Source organism: Lemur catta, chromosome 19 (genome assembly GCF_020740605.2).
Source record: "Lemur catta isolate mLemCat1 chromosome 19, mLemCat1.pri, whole genome shotgun sequence".
In the NCBI taxonomy this organism is placed as follows: Eukaryota; Metazoa; Chordata; class Mammalia; order Primates; family Lemuridae; genus Lemur; species Lemur catta.
Genome location: NC_059146.1, coordinates 35,812,099 through 35,833,631, shown reverse-complemented (window position 1 = coordinate 35,833,631; position 21,533 = coordinate 35,812,099). Strand labels below are relative to the sequence as shown.

General features: G+C 51.1%; 2 protein-coding genes and 1 pseudogene across 12 annotated transcripts in view; 1 reads left to right on the top strand and 2 right to left on the bottom strand.

Annotated features, from left to right (window-relative positions):
* C19H19orf12 (chromosome 19 C19orf12 homolog) overlaps positions 1–9,799 on the bottom strand; it is a 57,479-nt gene extending 47,680 nt beyond the window's left edge. Inside the window, exons 1-3 of one of the 9 annotated variants that reach the window (XM_045531782.1) lie at positions 9,736–9,789; positions 8,764–8,966; positions 2,524–2,614 (exon numbers count right to left, since the gene is read on the bottom strand). The gene's annotated coding sequence lies outside the window, so the exon portion shown is untranslated. The other 8 variants (XR_006730081.1, XR_006730080.1, XR_006730082.1 and 5 more) reach the window with 8 other exon arrangements.
* Positions 9,800–10,191: 392 nt separating this feature from the next.
* On the top strand, positions 10,192–21,271 carry CCNE1 (cyclin E1). 3 transcript variants are annotated; one of them, XM_045532420.1, is made up of 12 exons: positions 10,192–10,216; positions 10,687–10,738; positions 10,838–10,925; positions 11,147–11,206; positions 15,005–15,150; positions 15,274–15,409; positions 18,727–18,873; positions 19,441–19,536; positions 19,714–19,848; positions 19,956–20,067; positions 20,158–20,315; positions 20,619–21,271. In XM_045532420.1, the coding sequence occupies exons 2-12, from the start codon at positions 10,716–10,718 to the stop codon at positions 20,739–20,741; spliced, it is 1,224 nt and encodes a 407-aa protein (XP_045388376.1). In that variant the 5' UTR covers positions 10,192–10,216; positions 10,687–10,715; the 3' UTR covers positions 20,742–21,271. The 3 variants fall into 3 exon arrangements, with proteins under 3 accessions (XP_045388376.1, XP_045388375.1, XP_045388377.1); XM_045532419.1 differs by having other exon boundaries at positions 10,193–10,216; positions 11,138–11,206; XM_045532421.1 differs by lacking the exons at positions 10,192–10,216; positions 10,687–10,738; positions 10,838–10,925; positions 11,147–11,206 and adding an exon at positions 13,041–14,212.
* Positions 15,620–15,941, bottom strand: LOC123624788 (annotated as a pseudogene).
* Positions 21,272–21,533: the final 262 nt, after the last annotated feature.

Sequence of the window (21,533 nt, the reverse complement as noted above, 5' to 3'; positions counted from 1 at the left end):
AGACAGGCGGGCGAGAGGAGCCTGTGTCCCGCGCCTGCAAGGGAGCCCTTCAGACGAAGGCGGGTGCCGAGCTTCTGCTGTCTTCCCTTTCGCATTTGTGCCATATGGCTTGCTGCACACTGGGCTGAATTGCAGATGCTCTAACTTGGAGCTCTCTTGCTTTTGTGTGTTAATAGCATAAAGATGGAACATAGCTCGCCACACATTTTGTGTTTGCTAACTCTCTATATGTATATAAAACAGACTTCAGTGTCACCAGCCAACCCGCTTGTGAAGTGGAAGGAAAACAGAGCAATTAGAGAGAGAAGGGGAGTGAGGCGGCCAAGTCTGGGGACTGTGCGTGCCTCCCGCGGGTCGCGCCAGGGGGTACGGGCAGGGGAGGCGGTGGGGGAGGGGGGCCTCGACGCTCCCCCCCACGGCAGGCTCTGCCCCCGACATACCTGCCAGCCCTCCCCTCCTCTGGGGCTTCCCCCAGGAATGTTCTGCGGGACGCCGCCTGCCTGCCCTCCGTTCACTGTCCTTCACTGGAAGGTCTGAGACCTGCAGCGCCCCCCACGGGCCTCTGTGGCTCCCTTCTGCTGGGAGAAGGGCCCCAAACAAGTAAACAAATGTCCAATTACAAAACGTCTCAGGTGCTGTGAAGAATAAAAATATGGAGCTTAATTAAAAGAAGGAAGTGTTTATTTCACTATATGAGCTGTTTTTCAAGGCAACCAAATAGCCCTGATTGATATGGAAAATTTCTTTCCAGAAGACTCCGGTGAATAAACAGTGGTGCACAAAGGCGGGGGGGGGGGGGGGGGAGGCGGGAAGCAGGGGCTCTCTGCTCTCGTGGGGGGAGGATTTCATTACTGACGTAGTTTAGAATCACGAGGGCACCGTAATGAAGAAAAGCAGAAGACTCGCAGTCTGTCGTGTGGTTGTTTCCAAGTTCTGCACAGACCGTGCACACCTCGTGGCCTGCATCAGGATGGGCTGCCCCCCGCCCCCCCAGTGTGCCTGTAGTGGGGAAGAAATGCAGGAAATAGAAAATGCACACCTTTCTGCAAACCCTAATCAATAACTGATTCAGGAAACAACGGCCACTGGATGAAAGTATTAGGCGAGAGGCTGATGGGAACTTTTCCATGGAAGGATGAGGCCGCTGCTCTCCACCTGACCCCACTGTCACTCATGAGGGTAGGACGGCCGGAAAGCCCCGGGCCCTGGAGGCAATGACAGAGGAACACACAGCATCACCGACAGGCAGGTGTGTGTCCTAGAGCTTGCTCCGTCTGCAGGGGTTGCAGGGAAGACGGGAAGGGGTGGAACGGCTCCGTGGAAAGGCAAACGGACAAAGGCGGAAGGCAAAATGGTTCCACAAGGGACTGACCTGGTTCTGCAGCAAACGTGCAGAAGAGGAGCCGTCGAGAGAGAACAAGACAAAGGGTACGGTGGCCAGACGCGGCGCGTGGGGCCTGTCTGCGCTGTGACTCAAGGGGGACCGTTCAAGGCACGTTTGCGACAACTGGGAGAGCGGACCTCAGACTGGGTAACAGCCACCGCCACGGTGACAGCTCACTATGTCAGGCCCGCTGCCGGCACCGCGGTTACGTGAGAAAACGCCTCTCAGAGACACGCACCCGAGTGCGTAAGAGTGAGATGCCATCATGTTCGGGATCGGTCTTAGAATACTCCAGCTGAGAAAAAAAGCCCCGACTCGATGAAGCAGATATGACGAACTTTTTATTGTTCAATCTGTAGGAAAAGTATATGAGGGTTTATTATATTAATACTATCATCTCCGACTCGCGTATGTTTGAGAATTCTTATAATTAAGAAAACAAAACCAAAACGAGATGCTGGGAGGAAACCGGTGAGAAGTGTGAAAGCAACGGCCGTGAGGTGCAGACAGCGTGACTCTGCGTGGCCAGGAGAGGCCCGTGCGAGCGTGGCCACCGCAGCCCAAAGAGCCAGTGACTGCGAAGGCCGGGGAGGCGGAGAGGGGTTGAGAACAGGTGCAAACACACCGAAGAAGCAAAAGGCGCCACATGTCAGAGAAAAGGGAAGTGCAGGAGCTGTGGGGACGGGGACCCAGGGCCAGGCGTGCTATAGCAGGTGCCCAGCCAGGCAGGGCCTGGTGCTCCCCGATAAGAGAAGTGACATTATTCTGCCATTGGTGGGAAGCTGTCAGATGGCTTTAAGAAGGGCAGATTTGATGGGATTTCCTTCTAAAAGAGACAACTCTAGCTGCTTGGTGACAGGTGACAAAGGCACAGTGATGGGGAAGAGACTCCGAAGGTAGGGAAGCAGTTCAGGGGACGTGCGGCTGTCTGGGAGGCAGACGGGGCCGTGGTCCAGGACAGGGGCAGAGAGGAGGAGAAGGAAACAGAAGGGACACAGCGGCGGGCAGGGAGCTTGCTGACGTGTGTGACGCAGGGACGAAGGAAAGGTTTGGGATTTGAGCAACTGTGTGAACGGTGGGGCCATTTCCTGGGACGGGGAGAAGCGAGTGAGGCAGGGGTGGGGAAATTCAGAGCTTACCTTTGGGCATGTTTTATGCTGGAGATGCCTGGGAGCCGGTGGTGGAGAGGTCAAGTAGGCGGGCGGAGGCTCCGGCGGGACACAGCAGGGCCTGTGGGAGGGAGAGTTCTGCAGAATTCCACCCCCTAAACAGATGAGGAGGAGCCAAGGCACTGAGAAGGCGCATTGGGGGACTGGACGGGAAAGCAAGTCAGGAAGTGTGTTCTCACTGAAGCCAAGATGAGAGGTGTTTTCAAGAAGAAGGGGTGGGCCACCACACCCAACACTCCTGAGAGGGCGGTGACACCCGTCCTGGTGTGTGCCCTTCATGGTGGGCACAGAGGGCGAGATGGAGGGCACTGGTGACTGCCTTCACCCATCTGGGCTGCTGTAATACCACAGGCTGGGTGGCTCATAGGCATCGGAAATTTACTTCTCCCAGTTCCGGAGGCGGGGAAGTCCAAGGTCAAGGTGCCAGCAGATTTGGTGTCTGGTGGGGGCCACTTCCTAGTTCACACGTGGCCTTCCTCTCCCTGCGTTCTCACGTGACAGGATGGAGGAGGAAGCTCTCTTGGCCCCCTTTTATGAGGGCACTAATTGCCTCTCAAAGGCTTCACCTCCTAACACCGTCACACTGGGGATTTGGTTTTCAAACATACGAATTTTGGGAGCGACACAAACATTCAGACCATGGTAGTGACCTTGACAAAGACAGTTTCCTTGACTTCACTTCCCGTCCCTCTCCTTTTCCTGAGCTGCATCAGGGACGCCTGCCGCTAGGTGCTTTGCTCCCCTGCGTTTCTCTTGCCGTTTTGTGAAAACCAGTGGGCTCCTTTTCTCCTCCAGTGGGGGTGAGCATCTGGGGCCAGGATGCTTGGTTCGGACTTCACGCCCCTAGGACAGAAGTCATCCCTGTGACCATTCACCGCTTACTGAGCATGGACTGCGTGCAGGGCACCTGGGGGGCCCAGCACAACGGCACCATAACCCATGTCCCTGTTCTCCAGCATCACAAAAGACGTGAGACGGGGAACTTGATCAGCTGTCCCCACACACAGGGGCTGAGCTCATTGATCCCCCCTCCAACCACCACCAAAAGTTGAAGTCCAGAGTGAACCTAGGAATGAACTCCCTGGGGGGTGCCAAGAAGCAGACCCTGAAAACACAGCCACCCGCCACCCTGAGACCAGCACACTGAACCCCCCAAGGTGCTCTCCCACACAGCCCCTCCCCTCAGTCTCACATCCACCCGCTCATCAGCCCCTTGGCCAGAGGAGACAGCCAAGGTGCTCGGGGAGGAAGTGACTTCCCAGGTCACAGGGAGACAGCCGGAGCTGGGACCCAAGTACTTCTCTTTAGCACGGGGACGGCACCGCAGGCACTCGCTGCCCACCACAGCCACTCCCGAGCCCCCCACCCCAGACAGGACGCCCCCCTGCAAGAGCCTCATTTCGGAGGGGCTGCCCCTCCTCTGGCTGCCTCCACCCCACCCGTCATTTATCCTTCCCTGGCAATGGACGCAACTTCATGTATTAATTTGAGATAATGTCACATCACGCTGTGAGTTGTTCCTTTTTAAATTCTCATTCAAATGTTCTGCTTAATCAAGGAGAAAGTCTCAGTTTGAAGCCGAGAAGTGAACACCTCTCTAATATTTGCTTGTCTCCTTTTTAAAAAACTGTGGTGAAATATACAGAACATAAAATTTGCCATCTTAACCATTTTTAGCTGCACACTTTGGCCACATCAAGTGCGCTCATCCATCCACGGAACTACTTTCATCTTGCAAAACTGAAACTCTGGACCATTCAACAGCAACTCCCCACTCCCCTGCCCTGGGCCCACCACTCAGCTTTCTGGCTCTGAATCTGACTGTGCTGGGGACTGTGTAAGTGGCATCACACAGCCACCTCCTCCACCAAACAGAAAGAGACCAGGCCTCAGGCTCACAGCTTGGGCAGGCAGCAACCTCTGCTCGCGCTGCTCTGTCTTTAGTCACAAACACCGTGATACTTCTCTTCCCTTTGTGGCCGGTGAGGCTGGTTTTCCATTTAGGGTAGGGACCATTGGCTTTCCTTTTAAAATAAATAGATTTAAGTGGGAAATATACTTTGCAGTGGAAGGTTGAAGGTGGAGGGGCTCTCAGAGCACAGGAGAAGAGGGGGCAGGAAGGTGGGCGGTGTGGAGCCCTGGCCTCCAGTGTGGAGTCTCCTTTGTATCCCTACTAGCAGCAAAAGAATGTGCCCCTGATGCCACGCACCCGGCCTCCTTGGCTGCCTACTGCCGTGGGGAACAGGATTTCTGCAGCTCTCAGCTTTGCCCCACCTGTTCATCCAGGCACTTATCCATTCGGCAAACCTGGCCGTCCCGGACCTGTGTGGGGCTCTGGGAAAGGCTCAGGCCTCTACTCCTGCGATGCTCCCACCCCAACCCCTCCTCAATGCCTTCTTCCTCCTCCTCTTCTGCTTACTTAATCCCAATGCTCCCTCCTCTAGGACTCTAATATGCAGGCTCTGGGTCAGCTCTGAATCCCTAGGTGGGGTCTCAAGGTCAGACAACTACGCAGACCAGGCTGATAGCTACGGGAGTACAGACAGAGGGTGAAGCTGCTCCACCCAAAAAGGGCAGCCTCTTGCCATTGCTCTGCACAAATGTGGGCTCAACTTTGCCAAATCATCCCGCTGTTCCGTGAGCCAGACACCCTCGCATATACAGGAATGCAAATTTTCACTAATACTCCACGGGCTGCCAGCATCGGTTTGTGACCTCTGTCCAGGGGTGCTCTGCGTGAGTCCTGCTTAGTTGGCGTGCGCAGAGTGCCTGAGGTGCTCCCGGGAGCTCCTTGGAGGGCAGGGCCACGCCCACCCACCCCACTCGTGCTTGACCCTGGGCAGGCATACGGGGCCCCCCTGAGGCTGCCAGGCTGGTTCATAAGAGAATTCCTATGTAACTGAGGGGTGCTGCCAGGGAACTGAGACAATGACCCTGATGCCCACTCCCATGCCCAGGCCTGGCATGCCCAGAACTGTGTGCCAGGGGATCTACGGACCCGACAGAGAGGCCCACGTGGGTCTGGGCAACACCAGGGGGCTCACCGGTGGGCACAAATGGGCCTGTGCTGCGCTGGAGGAAGCCTGACAGTTCCTCACCCTTTGACTCACTTGTGACACCTGTGACTCTTGGCTGCAAGTCACGGCAACCCAATCCTAACTGGCTAAATAAATACAGGAAGATAATTAATTGGCTCCAGTATCTGGAAGGTTTCTGGTAATCCAGTCTTGGGTTTGACTGGCTCCAGGGCCTCAACAGATGAGACATCTGCCTCCCTCCCCTTCGGCTCTGCTCCCCAGGAAGGACTTCCCTCCCAAGGTCAACTTGTGTGGCACCATGGCCTTGGCTCCAGGCCCACTTCCAGGCAGCTTAGCAACTCCTGAGGATGGTCATTGGCCCAGCTTGGGTCATGTGCCTGTGCCTGAACCAATCACACAGCCAGGAACGTGGTGTTCTGATTGGCCAAGCCTCCTCCCATTAAACGGCAGAGAGTGGAGCTTGAAGAACTTTGGTCCCTGACCAGAAGGGAGAGGCTGGGGCCTTCTCTCGCCCTGCCCTGCTCTGCCGTGCAGCTGTGCCTGTCTTCAGAAAACCCAAAACGAGATTTACAGTAAAGCTGGGGCTGTGGTGGTCAGACACAGAACAAAGCGCTCTGTGTCTCAGACCACACTGGGGGGGGGGGTTGCCTGTTGCTGTATTTCTACCCGCTCACCCCCCACCTCATCACACACTCCAGCTCCCGGAAGGGTCTTCACATTAGTCTCCGCTCCTTGCAAGCCCAAGCTCAGCACAGGATCCACAAATGACAGCTGCCATCATTGCTCTGTCACATACTGAGTTTAAAGGCCAATTTAAGTGTAATTGTCCCTGGAACTTATAATTGATCACAGCCTTCTGTCTAAAGAAGTGCGCATGGAACGTGCTCCCCAGTGTACGAGGGGGTTAGGCTAGGGCAAGGACCACCTGTTGGTTTGCCAGCCTCCCACCTTGGGGTTGATGCGCAGCAGTGTGGGCTCGGTCTGAGTAGTATCCGAGCCCGGGGGAGCACGGATTGGGCCCGTGACTCTGGCTGGCCTGGCCGGCCTGTGCAGACTTCCCCGGCTGAGGGAAGACAGGAGCCAAGCCCTGGAGCTTCCCCACACCTGGATTCCCTGCTGCTGTGCTGCAGTCACTCAATGTGGTAGCCTGGTTCCACTCATCCTGCCTACCTCAAAGCCCACCCTGGCACAGCCCGCTTGGCCAGTTCCTGTTCCCACGTGGCTCCTCCACTCACTCCCCCAGGCAGCCACGGCTGTCCAGGTTGGCCTGAAAGCAAAGCCTCAGGCAGCTCCACTCTCGGCCACTGCCCACACCTTCCCCGATCAACCCTCCCCGGCAGCAGGGAGCCGGTAAAAGTTATGCACCAGCTGCCCAGGGAAGCACACACAGGCCCACCGGTGAGCCTGCGCCGTCAGCAGGCAGCTTCCCAGGTCCCTGAGGGCTGTCTAGGAGGATCCCATGTTAAAGAATCCGTCTGGGAAGGACTTCCCCATTGCAGTGCTCATGCACTTACTTCTCCTTAACCTTTATATCCTGGCCCCTGTCCTTACACCTCCACCACCAGGGCCCGGACCTTGCATGAAGCTACGCAAGTACCCCTCAAATTTCTTTATGAATAATAATAATTAACACACACTGAGCACTTACTCTGTGCCAGATACTCCTGTAAATGCGTTAAGGGTATCAACACATCACAGCAACATTCTGGGGTGAGGACAGTTGGAATCATGCCCATTTTACAGATGAGGAAACTGAGGCACAGAGAGGTTGGGGAATTTCCCAGTCTCAAGGCAAAAGGAAGGTGCTACCCTCCTCCCACAGCAGCTGGTCCACCACCTCTGATGGAATCCTGTCTTCTCCAAGGAAGGACTGGGCAAGCTGTTTCCACTGTCTCAGACACAGCTTTTCTGCTGCCTCTGCTCGACTTATTCATCCTCCTGGCTTAGAGGCTGCTTCCTCCATGCAGCCTTCCTGTCCCCCAAGGTGAGGTGGGACACACCCCTCCACACATGAATTCACAGCCCATCCCAGCCATTATCACTCTACACTGCAACTGCCAGTCTGTACGACTGCCTCCCCTCCACACGGGAAGCTCCCAAGTAGGCAGGGATTGTGACTTGCTTTGCTTTCTTTTGAATGTTTTTTTGAGAAAATAATTCTTTTACTTTTTATTGAAGTAAAAGATACATTCAGTAAAGTACACAAATCATAAGTGTATAGCTCAATGAATTTTTATGTACACACACAGCTACATAACCACCAGATCAAGACATAAAACACGTCTAATACCCAGGTTCTCTGGGTACCCTCCTGGTCATGACCCCTAACCCCACAGGTAACGATTATTCTGACTGCTGTCACTATAACTTTGCTTTTTCTTAACCTTCAAATACATGGAAACTTTAAATAAGTGTGTCTGGCTTCTTGTGCTCAACAATGTGTGTGAGATTCATTCATGTTGCTGCATATTTCACTAGTTCATCTTTTTGCTGTAGTATAGTATTCCATTAAAGAAATATAACAGAATTTATTTATCCTATTGATGAAAATTTATTTATTCTCTTATTGATGAACATGTCAGCTAGGATATGGGGCGCCTGGAACTCTTGTTTTTTGCTGGTGGGAGTATACATGGCTGTAACTGTTAAGGAAAATTCTGTCTTGTCTATCACTGTTGTAATAATTCACTTATTGAGCATTTACTATGTGCCAGGGACTGCACTGATGCACCTGCATTATCTCACTTAACCCTAACAATGGCCCTAGCAAGTAGACAGCTGCCATCTATGACTAGGATAATCATGGTATCAACATAATAGGATCACTGTGAAGTTTAAGTGAGACGACCCTTTGAAAGACTGAGCCCAAAGCTGCCATTTTAGAGATACTTTATAGCTGTCATTGTTATTAGTAACGGGTGCAGGATTGGGAGTTCAGGAGCCTGGGTCCGTGCTCACATAAGACATCCCCGCCCTTGCAGCTCATCACCCTTGGCCTCAGAGTGCCTGGGAGGTCATGAATTGGTCAGACAGGACCTCTGGGGGTGACACAAGGCACGCCCTTCGAGAAGATGCACGCTCTAGCTCTAACCTCAAGAAGGCAGGGACAAGACTGAGGCTGTCAAGTAGGAAGGGCCTGGGTGGGGGTGCTCAGGAGACCTCTGGTACTCACTTCTTCCTCAAGGTGAGCACAGCAGGTAATCTCAACTGACCATGTTTCAATACCTGCCTCTTTCACTGGCCTGCAAGCTCCGCAAGGGCCTGGTCGTGCACGTTTCCAATCATTCGTTCATAAACACAATCTCACAGTCCCCTTCCTCCAGGCACCGGGCCAAGCGATGAGGGGCACAGCAGGGGACAGACTCACCGGGCGGGCTGAGAAACAGGGAACAAAGTACCGTGAGGGACCAGCGGTGGGACAGGGACATGGAGAGCGACTCCCAGAACAGGCGTGCGTTGGCTAAGTGGCCACTGAGACTCAGTGCTCAGGAGGGATGAGCAGCTCCAGTGTCCCGAGGAGGGGACAAGCCGCCAGGCCCGGAAGTGGGAAGGACAGAGGCTGCGAGGGGAGGTCCTGGGGGGTGAGGGAGTGCATGGAAGCCTTGAAGGCCAAGGCCAGGAGAGGGAGCGGGGACCTGGCCCCGAGGCTGACAGACAACCGGCAGGTTGAAGCTGGAGACGCCTGCGCGGGAACCCCGGGGTCAGAACCGGTTGCGGGGGACGGGGGGTGCGCAGAGGGCGCGGAAGGTGCTCGGGTATCAGCCGAGCGACCGGACGCCCCGACGACGCACGCGCAGCAGGAACCGCGGCGGCCACATGCCTCACCCGCGGCCTAAGCCCTGGCTCCAGGCCACGCACCGGGCGCCGTGGCCTTGGGGACATCCCGCTCGGACTCCGGCCGGACGCCGTCCCGGGCCGGGGGTGGCGCCGAGAGACGGGGCGCACCGCAGCCCCCCACGCACCCGCCCGCCAGGCTCAGCCGGGCCGCACCCTCGCCGCCCTCCGTGTTTACATCCGGCCCAGGCAGGCCAAGCGGTTCCTGCCGCTCCCGCGCCGCCCGGCTCCGCCCCCGACGCCCCCTGCGGCCGGCTCTCCCGCGTCCAGCCCCGCGCAGGCCCCGCCACGGCCGCGTGGTCCCGCCTACCACGTCCCGCGTCCCGTCCGCCGTCCGCCGTCGCGCAGGCCCTGTCAGCGAGCCCCGCCCCGCGGTCCCGCGCGCTGCGCAGCCAGGCCCCGCCCCCGGGGGCCCCGCCCCCCGAGACGGTCCCGCCCCCCGAGACGGTCCCGCCCCCAGCTGCCCGAGCGCACGGCCAGCGCGCGCTGAGGCGGGCGGTCCTGAGGCGGAGGCGGGCGGGCCCGGCCCCGGGGCGGCCGCTGAGGGGCTCGGCACCCGCCGGGGCGGGGCGGGGAAGGCGCGAGGGCGGGCCGGGGCCGGTTCCGCGCGCAGGGATTTTAAATGTCCCGCTCTCAGCCGGGCGCAGGAGCAGCCGGCTCGGCCGCCAGCGCGGTGTAGGGGGCAGGCGCGGATCCCGCCGCCGCGCGCTCGGCCTGCCGCCGCCGCCGCCTCAGCGTCTCGCCGCCGCCGCCCCGGCCCGGCCGCCTGCTTGCCGCGGAGACGGCCTCGGGTAAGGCCCTGCCGCGGGCCGCGGGCCGGGACTCGGCGCTCCCGGGCCGGGCCGGGGTGGGGGTGGGGGTGGGGTGAGGCCGGGTCGCCGGGTCGCCGGGTCGCGGGTCCTGAGTTGCCGGTGCGGGTGCCCCGGGCAGGGCGGCTCGCGTACGCTCGGGGGAGGTGTTGAGGGGGAGACTGAGGCAGCCCCGGCCCCGAAGGAGCCGATGGGCCGACGCGAGTTTCGGGGGGCTTCTGGCCCCCCACCCCGGGATCGGACCGGGTCGCTGGCTGCAGGCGGCGCCACGGGTGACAGGCCACCCGGGCCCATCGGCCATTTTCCCGGACGGCCCGAGAGGCTCCCGCGGCCGCCGCCGCCCGCGCGGGGTGGGGGGAGGGGAGGGTGCGGGGGGGCCGGCGGTCCCCGGCCCCGGCCCCGTCCCCGTCCCCGCGGCGGCCCTCGCCACGCTGCCCGCTTCGTGCCCCCAGGCCTGAGCGAGGAGCCCGAGCCCTGCGCCATGCCGCGGGAGAGGAGGGAGAGGTGAGTGGCCCGCGGGGACGCGAGCGAGTGCGGGTGGGGGAGGGGCGAGCCGAGATTTGGGGTGAACGCCCCCCGCCTCTGTGCCACCCCGGCTTGCAGGGATGCGAAGGAACGGGGCACCATGAAAGAGGAAAGTGGTATGGATTTCTCCGTTCGCTCCAGAAAAAGGAAGGCAAATGTGGCCGTTGTGAGTACAAAGGGGACAGGTTGGGAGGACCCCCTACCCCCATCTTACCTGGGTGCTGGGCTGGCTCTCCCGGCCGATTTGTCGCTAGGGGGTTGGTGCCCGGGGTCCTTCTGGCAGACAGGGTGCTCATAACCTAATCGACTTTCTTCTTTTTCTCTCTGTTTGTTTATGGGCTGTTTGGTGTTTCCTGGGGTGGGGGTCGTTTCTGTTAGTTTCTGCAGGATCCAGATGAGGAAATTGCCAAAATTGACAGGACGGTGCGAGGCCAGTGCGGCGGTCAGGTGGGTGCACTTGCTGGTTGGGCCTGGTGGAGGGTGGCCTGCTCGCCGCGGGTCACACTAGGGCTCTGCTTTCTTGTCCCCCCCTCCAGGACACTCTGGTTAGTTTGTGTGACTGCAGCCGCAGTCCATGTGGCTGAGTGCGCTGTCAGAGGGCACTGGCCTCCGGCCACCTGGGACCTCCAGGAAGGTCTTGTGTTCCTGGCTGGCATCATCCGAGATTCCAGATACGTGGAGATGCTGGGAGGGACCAGCATGGACATCAGATAACTCAGGCCTCTCCATGTGCCCATGCGGAAACTGAGAGAAGAAGAAAGTTAACCCAGAGTCCTGTGCAAACCAGGGGCAGAGCTGGGCCCATAGCCTTGTCTCAGGCTGGAGAACTGGGGGAGGTGCCTGTGTGTTTATGAGCAACAACTTCTCCCCCATCTACACTTATTGTTTTTTGTCATGGTGCCTTAAGGACTGTCTCCCATCTTCTTTAGGTCAGGTTTCAAACTTTTCCCCCTTTCTGGCCTTGGAAGTTTTTCTAGCCTATCCAGCAGTCCCCTGCATCGAACACGGCCATCCGGGGCTAGACCTGGTCTCAGCAAGAGCATTAGTGGAGCATTCCGTGTACTGGTTTGTGTGTCTCAACACTTTTTTATTGACTGCTCCATTTCTCTTGCCCATTCTTGTGGAGTTCCTGCCACATTTTCTGTGTGCAGTGTGATAATCATTATAATATCAGAAGTTCCTTGCAGAAAAAGCTTTTATTATCTCTTTACCTCCAGAAATAGCTGGAGATGGTAGTTACGGCTCTGGTAGGGGAAGCAGCCTATCTGTACACGGGCTGGTCAGGCCTTCTGACTCTGTCACAGATAAAGCTGAGCAGTAATAGTCACAGACCTGTGTGCAGTGGTCGCAGCTAGATTAGCGGCGGACAGCATGTCACTTTGTAGAGCAGTGGCCACCAGGCCCACTGGGAGAGGGAAGGCCCACTGGGAGCTGGTCTGGGAGAGGGAAGGACTTCAGAGTGTTCACATTGGCCTCGTTGCTTGCAGTAGCATCAGTCACTGCACGAAAGACCCTAGTAATAAGCACTTCTGAGGAGGATCCCCTGAATACTGAACACGGGATTGATGATTTCCTTCTCAGAAGAAATATTTCACTGTAGGAAAAGAAATGAGAAGAAGCTCGCTCTTCTCCCACCGCTTAAAAAGAACCTTTAAATCAAGCAAGTTGATTTTGTGGGTATTACAAAATGAGTCCCTACTTTGTGAAATTCAAGATTGTTTATTTTCTCAGCTGTGTTTTGAACAGAAATGAAATTTCTAGCTCAAGACATAGCAGAGCCATCCACATTGACTTCTTAGAGTCTTAGAGTAGTCTCTGTTCTCAGGGATGACCTGAGCAGAGCCGAGGCCTGCGACTGGCTTGTGGCTCTGTCCCTGGACTGTGGAGAGGTGACAGCTGTGATACACGGACAGCCATGGCATTCCCACTGGGAGGCATTTTCATGGTTGTCCAGAGAGTAATGACAACAGGTTTTTTGTACATTTTGTAGAGTAGATAGCTTAAAAATTATCAATTTATTTATGAAACAGTGTGTTTATTATTTCTCTGTGAAGTTTCATGAAGCTAGAACTTCCTGTTACAACAGAACCTTTTTGCCTCTGAATACGTAGAATTTTTCTGCAGAGCTTTCATAGTTCAGCCCAGTACAACAACCTGGAACTTGCCACTTGGAGCCATCGTGCTAACCTCCATGTAACTGCTTCATCAAGACCACATGGAACCTTTGATGGTTCTTATCTTGGGCCGTTCTTAAGGAAAAGAATACTCTTTCATCCAAAATCTATTTAACATGTCCATTTTTTCGTTTAGTTTATTTTGCATGAGACCCGACTTTTCTGTGGAAGCAGAATCCTAGACAATTATTAGTTACTTCTCAGAAAATAATCTGGCAGAAGAAAAAGTGGCATGAGGAGTCAGGAGTGATGAGGAACAGTCACCATTTGTCTCTTGCTGTTATCCCATTCCTTCCTAAATAAAGTCAGACTAGCCCCGATTCCTTTGAAGCTTGGTATACACTCAAGTTAAGGGACATAGACTTAATTATTCTGCGTCAGTTTTTCTGTGTCATCCACTGGTTCCTAAAAAGACCAACTTAGGGAACCATTTGTCTACTTGTGATTCAACCTAAGTTGTCTATGAAATGCTGATTTGAAACTGCTACCAATTAGTGTATCTCCAAAGGCTGCTCCTGTACGTGCCAGCCATCTGGCCATACAGGGCGGCACCCACTTTGTGCCTTCAAAACCAGAGTTCATTCTTCCTGAATGAAGAGCAACTTAGAGCAGTTGTAATATGACCCTTTTTGAGTCAAGAAAATGCTACCAGCGCATGATACTAGAACTGAAAGGAAGTTGCCTTCCTCGCACAGCTGTTGACACAAGTGTCATGGATAATTTGCATGCCCAATTCTTTGTACATTGGGTAGAGAAGAGCTTTGTCTAGCTTTGCTCTTCTGACTCACTGAAAGGGCTTGGGCTTCCTCTGAAGGTGGCCAGTGTTCTGTGGTAGCCACCATGTGCCATGTCTTCAAGGCAGCACTTACAGCCCGGGTTTCTGTGTTCTTTTACAGTCATCCCAGTTGTCTATTTTGTTCTCTAGTCAACGTTAGTGGTCTCTATGGATGCCAAGGTTCTCAGGCTTTCACAGGGCTTCCATGCTAGCAGGATTGTTACCTGCCTAATGTCTTCAACAAGTCACTGTTTTATAACTTTAAAAATCAAAAATAGTTTTCTTTTTAGAGTGGGATGATGAACCAGAATAGTTTTAAAAAAGAGGATTTTCCAAATGGCAAAATGACCTTAGTCTTTTCCAAATAATTGAAAATTGAGCATCTGAAATCTTGAAAGGAAAGCATATTTTTGGGTTTTAATGATAGTTCATTCTTTTATCAGATGGTTGAGTGTCACTCTGTGCAAGGCTCTGAGGATTCAAAGGTCTTCGGGAGTATCTAAGGTCCTTTCTCCATGGACTTCTTGATGTGACCTGTGACTGCTTGATTTGGTTTTACCTAGGCAGATGTTCTTTTTGTTTTGTTTTGAGTAAAAGAAAACAAAAGTTCTCCATTGTTTAATATATTTGGCTAGTCCTGCAACCAGAAGATGTCACTTTTGATGAGTTTTTGTTTTAAACTGAGGGGACTTTAATAAAGATGGCAGCTAATTTACATTTTTGATCATTTATACTTGTGAATGTGTAGTGCTGTGTAAATGTTTTTATTGGAAATTCTATGTTTTATTTATAAGAAATTTTAGTAGATTAGTTGTACTTGTTAAAAAACAAATCTTTGAATTGTGACTAAATAATCTCACAGTGTATCTTTTTTTAAGCACTTGCAGAAGTCATGCCAGTATCTTACTGTGCTGCAAGTGGGTTTGTACTTTCTTTTGTAATGCAAAAGCTGTTTGCATTTTATCTTTCTTCTCTTGTGTCCATTTTGCCACTAAAGCATCTTCATATGAGGATGAGAATGTGGAAGATAAAATGCTACTGATTTCCTAGTTTCTTAGGTATTTACTACATAGACTTCTTTGCTAATGACAGAAGTAAAATGAAACCTTGGAGTCATTACTGCGCCTTTTCCTTATCCATGCCATCTTCATCTTAACTGAGGCCACAATATCTAGGCCTGGAGATTACTTGCCAGTGTGGATGTATTTTTTTGAAGTTCTGGCTAATCTACAAATCAGTGAATGTACAAATAGCTGGTTTACATCAAACGTTTTTAAATGTGGTTTTCATTTACAGCCTTGGGACAGTAACACAGTCTGTGCAAACCCCTGCTCCTTGATCCCCACACCTGACAAAGAAGAGGATGAGCCGGTGTACCCGAATTCTGCATGCAAGCCTCAGAGTTTCACACCATCCAGAGCTTCACCTCTGCCTGTCCTGAAGTAAGTGCTGACTCTGCCACGTGGCTTCCAGATCTCTTACCCCATGTTCTCCCTTAGCCCTCATTAGTAGGGATGCATACTGATACCTGGGTGGGTTTGGGGTTTTTGTTTTTGTTTTTGTAGCTGGGCAAATAGAGAGGAAGTGTGGAAAATCATGTTAAACAAGGAAAAGACATACTTAAGGGATCAGCACTTTATGCAGCGACACCCTCTTCTGCAGCCTAGAATGCGAGCAATTCTTCTGGATTGGTTAATGGAGGTGAGCTTATCGTCCTCGTCACTGGAAGCATTGACTATTTCTAGATTTCCCTGTGCATTATGAATTTTTCGTGTGTTTTATTCCACTGATACAGTCTGTATTTCTGAAGCTCTATGGTATATTTACTGCAGTGATCTTTTGACTTTTTTGCTTGCATTCTTAGAAGAGTTTTTTTCCCCCACAAATTTACTTTCATTTGTTTACTTTTCATTAGTTTAAATCCTTGGGGGAGTACAGCATCACACAGATTCTGTCTCCAGTGGCCTTAGCAGGGAGCTTGCTCTGGAATTTGGCACGAACCCTGCCGCTGTTTCCGTGGGCCCTGGTTACCTTTCCCCAGATCACTCTGGTTTTGCCGCCAGGAGTCACTGTGTTGTTCTTTGCATTGTACATATAAACACATTTCTTGCCCAAATAGAATTCAATTTCATCTCAGGCACAAACACCTTCAACTTTAAGAAAAGCTGCATGGTTCTGGAGACCCAGCTTATAGCTGGCAGAAATGGACCTTGGACCACAGCCTTCCAGCCATGTTTGCCTTTTAGAAGTCCTGTTCCCAGCAGGCCTCTGCAGGCTCCACAGTGGCAGAAAGAGAAAAGCAAGCTTAAAAGAATTTCTAAAATCTCTATACCTCTTAGGGGTTTTAAAATTGGCATCTAATTTTTTCCATCAAAGTTTAAATAGTTGCAAAGGTTGTATTTTCCAGTAAATTGTAACTATTGATATTTGAGCTTTGATCATTGAATTGCTTTTATATGTATCCACTGGGAAGCAAATATCAGCTATTTGATAGCCACTATCATAAATTATAAAAATATATGAATAAGCTGACTTTTAACAGTCAGATCTTACATTGTTTCTTTTTAACTCTTGAAATCCACCTCCCTTTCCCCACAGAGTGTTACCCTAACAAAATATATTGATCCACACTATCATACTTCTCTGTAGCAATTGATCGAAAGAGCAAGTGTTAAAAGTTTTTATAGATAACTGTTAAACTTAAAAAGTGAAATTTTATCAGCATTTCTCTTACCGGGATGTACTGCAGGTGACTTACAGCTCCTCTATTAAAGGACTGGCTTCCTAGACAACCTCGTAAGACTTGGGTTGGTGAGAAGTGGGCTTTTCTTCTGTGAAGTGAAAGGACATTTCACACAGATCCATTTTATAAAAAAAACCACATGTAGAAGAGTGTCTAACTATGATGGTTCCCTTATTCTCAGGGGATACATTCCAAGACCCCAATGGATGTCTGAAGCCACAGATAGTATCAAACCCTGTCCATACTATGTTTTCCCCTATGCTTTCACATTTTTACTTAAGGAAAGCACTTTATGGCTTCTCTTTGGCATGTCAGATTTTCCAGGGCCACAACTCTTATGCTTTGGAGCCATTTTGTAAAATAAGGGTTACTTGAACACAAACACTGCAATACCACAACAATCCATCTGAAAACCAAGACAGCTCCTAAAGGACTAAGGGTCGGGTGGCTTATACCAGCGGTCGCCAACCTTTTTGGCACCAGGATCGGTTTCGTGGAAGACAATTTTTCCACAGACATGGGATGGGGGTGCATGGTTTTGGAATGATTCAAATGCATTTACTGTGCAGTCAAACCTCTCTGCTAATGATGATCTGTATTTGCTGCTGCTCCCCAGCACTAGCATCACCGCCTCAGCTCCACCTCAGATCATCCGGCATTAGATTCTTATAAGGAGGCAACCTAGATCCCTCCCATGTGCAGTTTACAGTAGGGTTCATGCTCCTGTGAGATCTAATGCCATGGCTGATCTGACAAGAGCCGAAGCTTATGCGGTGATGTGAGCCCTGGGGCTGTAAATACAGAGGGAGCTTAGCCTGCCTGCCGTTCACCTCCTGCTGTGTGGCCTGGTTCCCAGGTACTCCAGGCTTATCCTCTGGACAAAGGGATAATTCAGGTTCCAGGCAGGTGGGAGCAGGATGGGCCAGAATGCCACACAATTTAAAACTTTTCAATTTTTTATTTCCCCAGTTTTCCATTTAATATTTTCAGACTGCAGGTGACTGAAACCTCAGAAAACAAAACGGCAAATAGGGGGAATGCTGTGTTTGCTAGAAATGAACACACCCTTTGGGAAAGTCAGCATTCCCAGGGGTTATGTGTGCCTCAGTTGTGCTAGTCCTAGAATCAGATTCCCTGTTGCCACTCACTCCAGCATGTCCTTGCCAGGCAAGTCACCGCTGCTTTTGTGTCTTGGTTTCCTCATCTATGATATTTTCCTTGAAGAGTTTATACAGATTAGAAATGGTGTATACGAAATTTTAATCATTCTTAATTTGTGTTTCTTCATTGGTCCCTGAAGATGTGAACATTTTCTGGACTGAATGCCTTGGCAGGTCTGCTTTTAAAGTGTAGGCCTTGCAGTTGCCCACCACACACCGTCATTTCTTGAAGCATTAGATGTAAAATGTTTTAATCTCTTAGGCTTCAGCTCATTCTTATAAAAATGTTATGGCTGAGAAGTTCTAATGCAATTGACACCATTATACTTTGAAGGTCTGTTTTTAAAAATAGCTATGTCTGGCTCAACCTGGACTTTAGAAATAGTCTTTGGTAATTGGTAGAATTTTCTAGCAGTATTCTGTTGTTTCTCTGCTCTTTTTATTCATATTAACCCCATAAAGTACACCTATGTGAGATGTCCATTTTGGGAACGGCAGTGTTGTCGTTACAGTTTATGTGCATGATCAGACGTTGGGTGATGACAAAGAATTGAGATCTAATACTTTCTTGCTCCTTTTCAACCCCAACATGTACACTATTTTATCAGATCCTCCTAATTTTATAGGTTGAGATATCTGAATAAATGGGTTTGTCCAAGTTATAGCCTAAACTAGAACCTAAGTCTCTGGGTCTTCTGTTTTAAAAAAAAGCTGTTGTCTCATGGGATTTACAGTGTTTGGGGCATGTTGTAATCTTTTAATAAATGTGGTCCAGCTTATAAACTTTCTTAACTGGTATGGCCTGGTTGTGAAAATGCTAGTTCTTTCCTCAAGTCACAGTGAAATTTATAAAGTGGGGAGCAGCATTCTCTGAGAAAGTTCGTAATTCATATGATAGTTTGTTTTGGGGTTTTTTCCTTAAATGAAAATGCTGCTTTGAGCAGGCTGTAAACACGTCTCCCTTCCCTGGCCTAGGAACTTTGTTCTCACTGCTGCACAGATCACAGAACACTTAACCCTTGTATCTAAGTGCCAGCTCTTCATTGTGATGCTCTTACAGGTTTTTTATTTTTCACTTAAATAACTGTTCTAAAACTTACTGAATATTTTTTCAGGTGTGTGAAGTCTACAAACTCCACAGGGAGACGTTCTACTTGGCACAGGATTTCTTTGATCGGTACATGGCAACGCAAGAAAATGTTGTGAAAACACTTCTACAGCTTATTGGGATTTCATCTTTATTTATTGCAGCCAAACTTGAGGTAAATAATTTTCAAATACTGGTTGTATAATATGTGGTGTTTCTTGAGCTCCACTGAGAGTAGCCAAAGAGGTCAACTATTTGTCTGTAATGCATATCCTACATATTTCTGTTTGGAGGGCTTCTGAAGTTAAGACACATGCACAAAAGGCTGGAAAATAACCAGGAGGAGAGAGGAGTTGTGAGTGTATAGAATATTTAGGTTACTGTAGTTACATTGAACTTTGAACTCAGAAGATTAAAATTTTGGTGTGATTATAGAAGGGTATATGGGCCCAACTTTCAAACACGCTAAAGGTACTGAAAAGATGAAAATTTCAAAAGTGCTCACAACATGTAAAAGTTCTATCTATTTATGCATTTATTTAGTAGGGCTAGGGGTTTTATTTCTTCTGCAGCTAACACATTCTGAACCATTGGAGTGGTTCCTGTATTAATCCCATCAATGCGCCCCCCTCTCTTTCCATAACAGGGTGCTAAAAAGGATAATTTGGGATGTATATTGTACAATGAAACCTTTAGAAATTGACTTTGTGCTAGTGGTATCTTCCTTTTATTTCCTTTTTAGGAAATCTATCCTCCAAAGTTGCACCAGTTTGCTTATGTTACAGATGGAGCTTGTTCCGGAGACGAAATTCTTACCATGGAGTTAATGATTATGAAGGTAGGCTACAAGTTAATTTTTCAGTCATTTTTTAAATGCATCCATAATATCTTCTCCACGTGAAGTATGAGTGCATCTAACAGGTGCTCTGCAGTGGGACACACTGTGGCGTGGAACGTGGCTGCATTTTGAACTTACTCGCTCAGTCATTGGTCCCTTTTCTCTGTTGCCCTGTAGGCTCTTAAGTGGCGTTTAAGTCCCCTGACCATCGTGTCCTGGTTGAACGTGTACATGCAGGTTGCGTATCTGAATGACGTGTACGAAGTGCTGCTGCCGCAGTATCCCCAGCAAATCTTCATACAGATCGCAGAGGTAGGCGGCTCAGTCTCCTGTGTGGGTCTGCCTGCCCCGCAGCGAGAGTGGGGCATGTGGAGGGACGTGTGCTGTTAGCTGTGTCAGTGCTCTTTCCTTCTCCGTAGCTTTTGGATCTCTGCGTCCTGGACATCGACTGCTTAGAATTTTCTTACGGTGTACTTGCTGCTTCCGCCTTGTATCATTTCTCTTCGTCTGAATTGATGCAAAAGGTTTCAGGTACGTTGTCTTTCCAGCGAGTGTACAAACGGGTGTGAGACTCAAACAAATTGTCAGCCTCAGACTGAGCCGTGTGTGTTTGCGCCGCAGGGTACCAGTGGTGCGACATAGAGAGCTGCGCCAAGTGGATGGTCCCGTTCGCCATGGTCATAAGGGAGACGGGGAGCTCGAAGCTGAAGCACTTCAGGGGGATTCCTGCCGATGACGCCCACAACATACAGACCCACAGGGACAGCTTGGACTTGCTGGTCAGTGCCACTCCCACCTTCAGTCCTTCCTGCCCAGAGGGAGTCTCAGAACTGCTGGCACAGCCTATTCATTTTCCTCAGGCAGGCTCCAGATTTCCTAGAAAAATTCCAATTCTTTTAATTCCTGGAAAAAGGAAAATTCTGGTCAGTAGGTTCTGTGTCTCCGTGTCACGTAGACCAGAGACTTTTAGGTCGTTCTTTGTTATCTTCGTCCTCTCACCTCCATAGAAAAAGCACGTGGTAGGTGAAGCCCAGGGATATGTCCTCCGCTTCAGCATTTCCCCCTTTTGTTCTCACTGACAGGACAAAGCCCAAGGAAAGAAAGCCATATTGTCTGAACAGAATCGGATTTCTCCTCTCCCCACCGGGGTCCTCACCCCACCACCGAGCAGTGAGAAGCAGAGCGGTGGGCAGGGGACAGCATGACACACCAACATCCTCCACCAAAGACAGTCATGCGCAAGTGCCTGCTCTGAGCTCTCTGTCTACTGCGGCGGAGCCTGCATCAGCTTTTACAGACACATGCAAGGGAAGAGGCATCTCTTCCACGACAGAAGTATTTCTGCAGATGGCATTGGACAGGGAGAAGTGTTTTTACTGAATGCTTAGATTTTTTAACAAGGGGGTCAAGTACACCAGCCACCTCAGAACACCAGTGAGTGCTCCAGATGCTGCTACGGAGGGTGATACTTGACTTGACTGACTGTTGGTGCAGACAACAAAGGCTTGAAGTGGAGAGCGCCGCGCTGCTTCCTCAGGTGTGCCGGCTGGCGTGGTGCTAAGCGGAGCAGGTGGCTGTGAGCGGGCACCGCGCGGAGCCCACAGTGCCGGGCGGGGCCTGCCCTCTCCACACTGTCCGTTGACACGTACAATGCCTTTCATGAACTCTTGTAAGTGCTGCTATGTCTATCCGTTTTTTAATAAAGATAATACTGTCTTTGAGACAGCTGGTTTTATGAGCTGTGTCTGGTAACTTGAGTGAGAAGTCAGCTTTCAGTGTGGCTACGTCAAGGTCTCTGTTTTGGCTTCATGCTTCTTGAGCTCCAGTCTTTTCAAGCCAATACATTTAAAAGAAAACTTCTGAGGTGAGCCTGTGTGCCTCCCGAGGCCCCTGAGCCGGCAGTGGGTGTGACTGGCAGTCCTCCCACAATGTCCTCACGAGTGGCCACCGATGGCAGTAGTGAAGCCACTGTCACATCTAAGAGGACTCCAGGTATA

Coding starts and splice junctions, on each gene's coding strand:
- CCNE1 (XM_045532419.1), top strand. CDS start 10,716: ATGCCGCGGGAGAGGAGGGAGAG. Junction 19,537..19,713: donor TGGAGTTAATGATTATGAAG/GTAGGCTACAAG, acceptor GTTGCCCTGTAG/GCTCTTAAGTGGCGTTTAAG. Junction 20,316..20,618: donor GGGACAGCTTGGACTTGCTG/GTCAGTGCCACT, acceptor TCTCACTGACAG/GACAAAGCCCAAGGAAAGAA.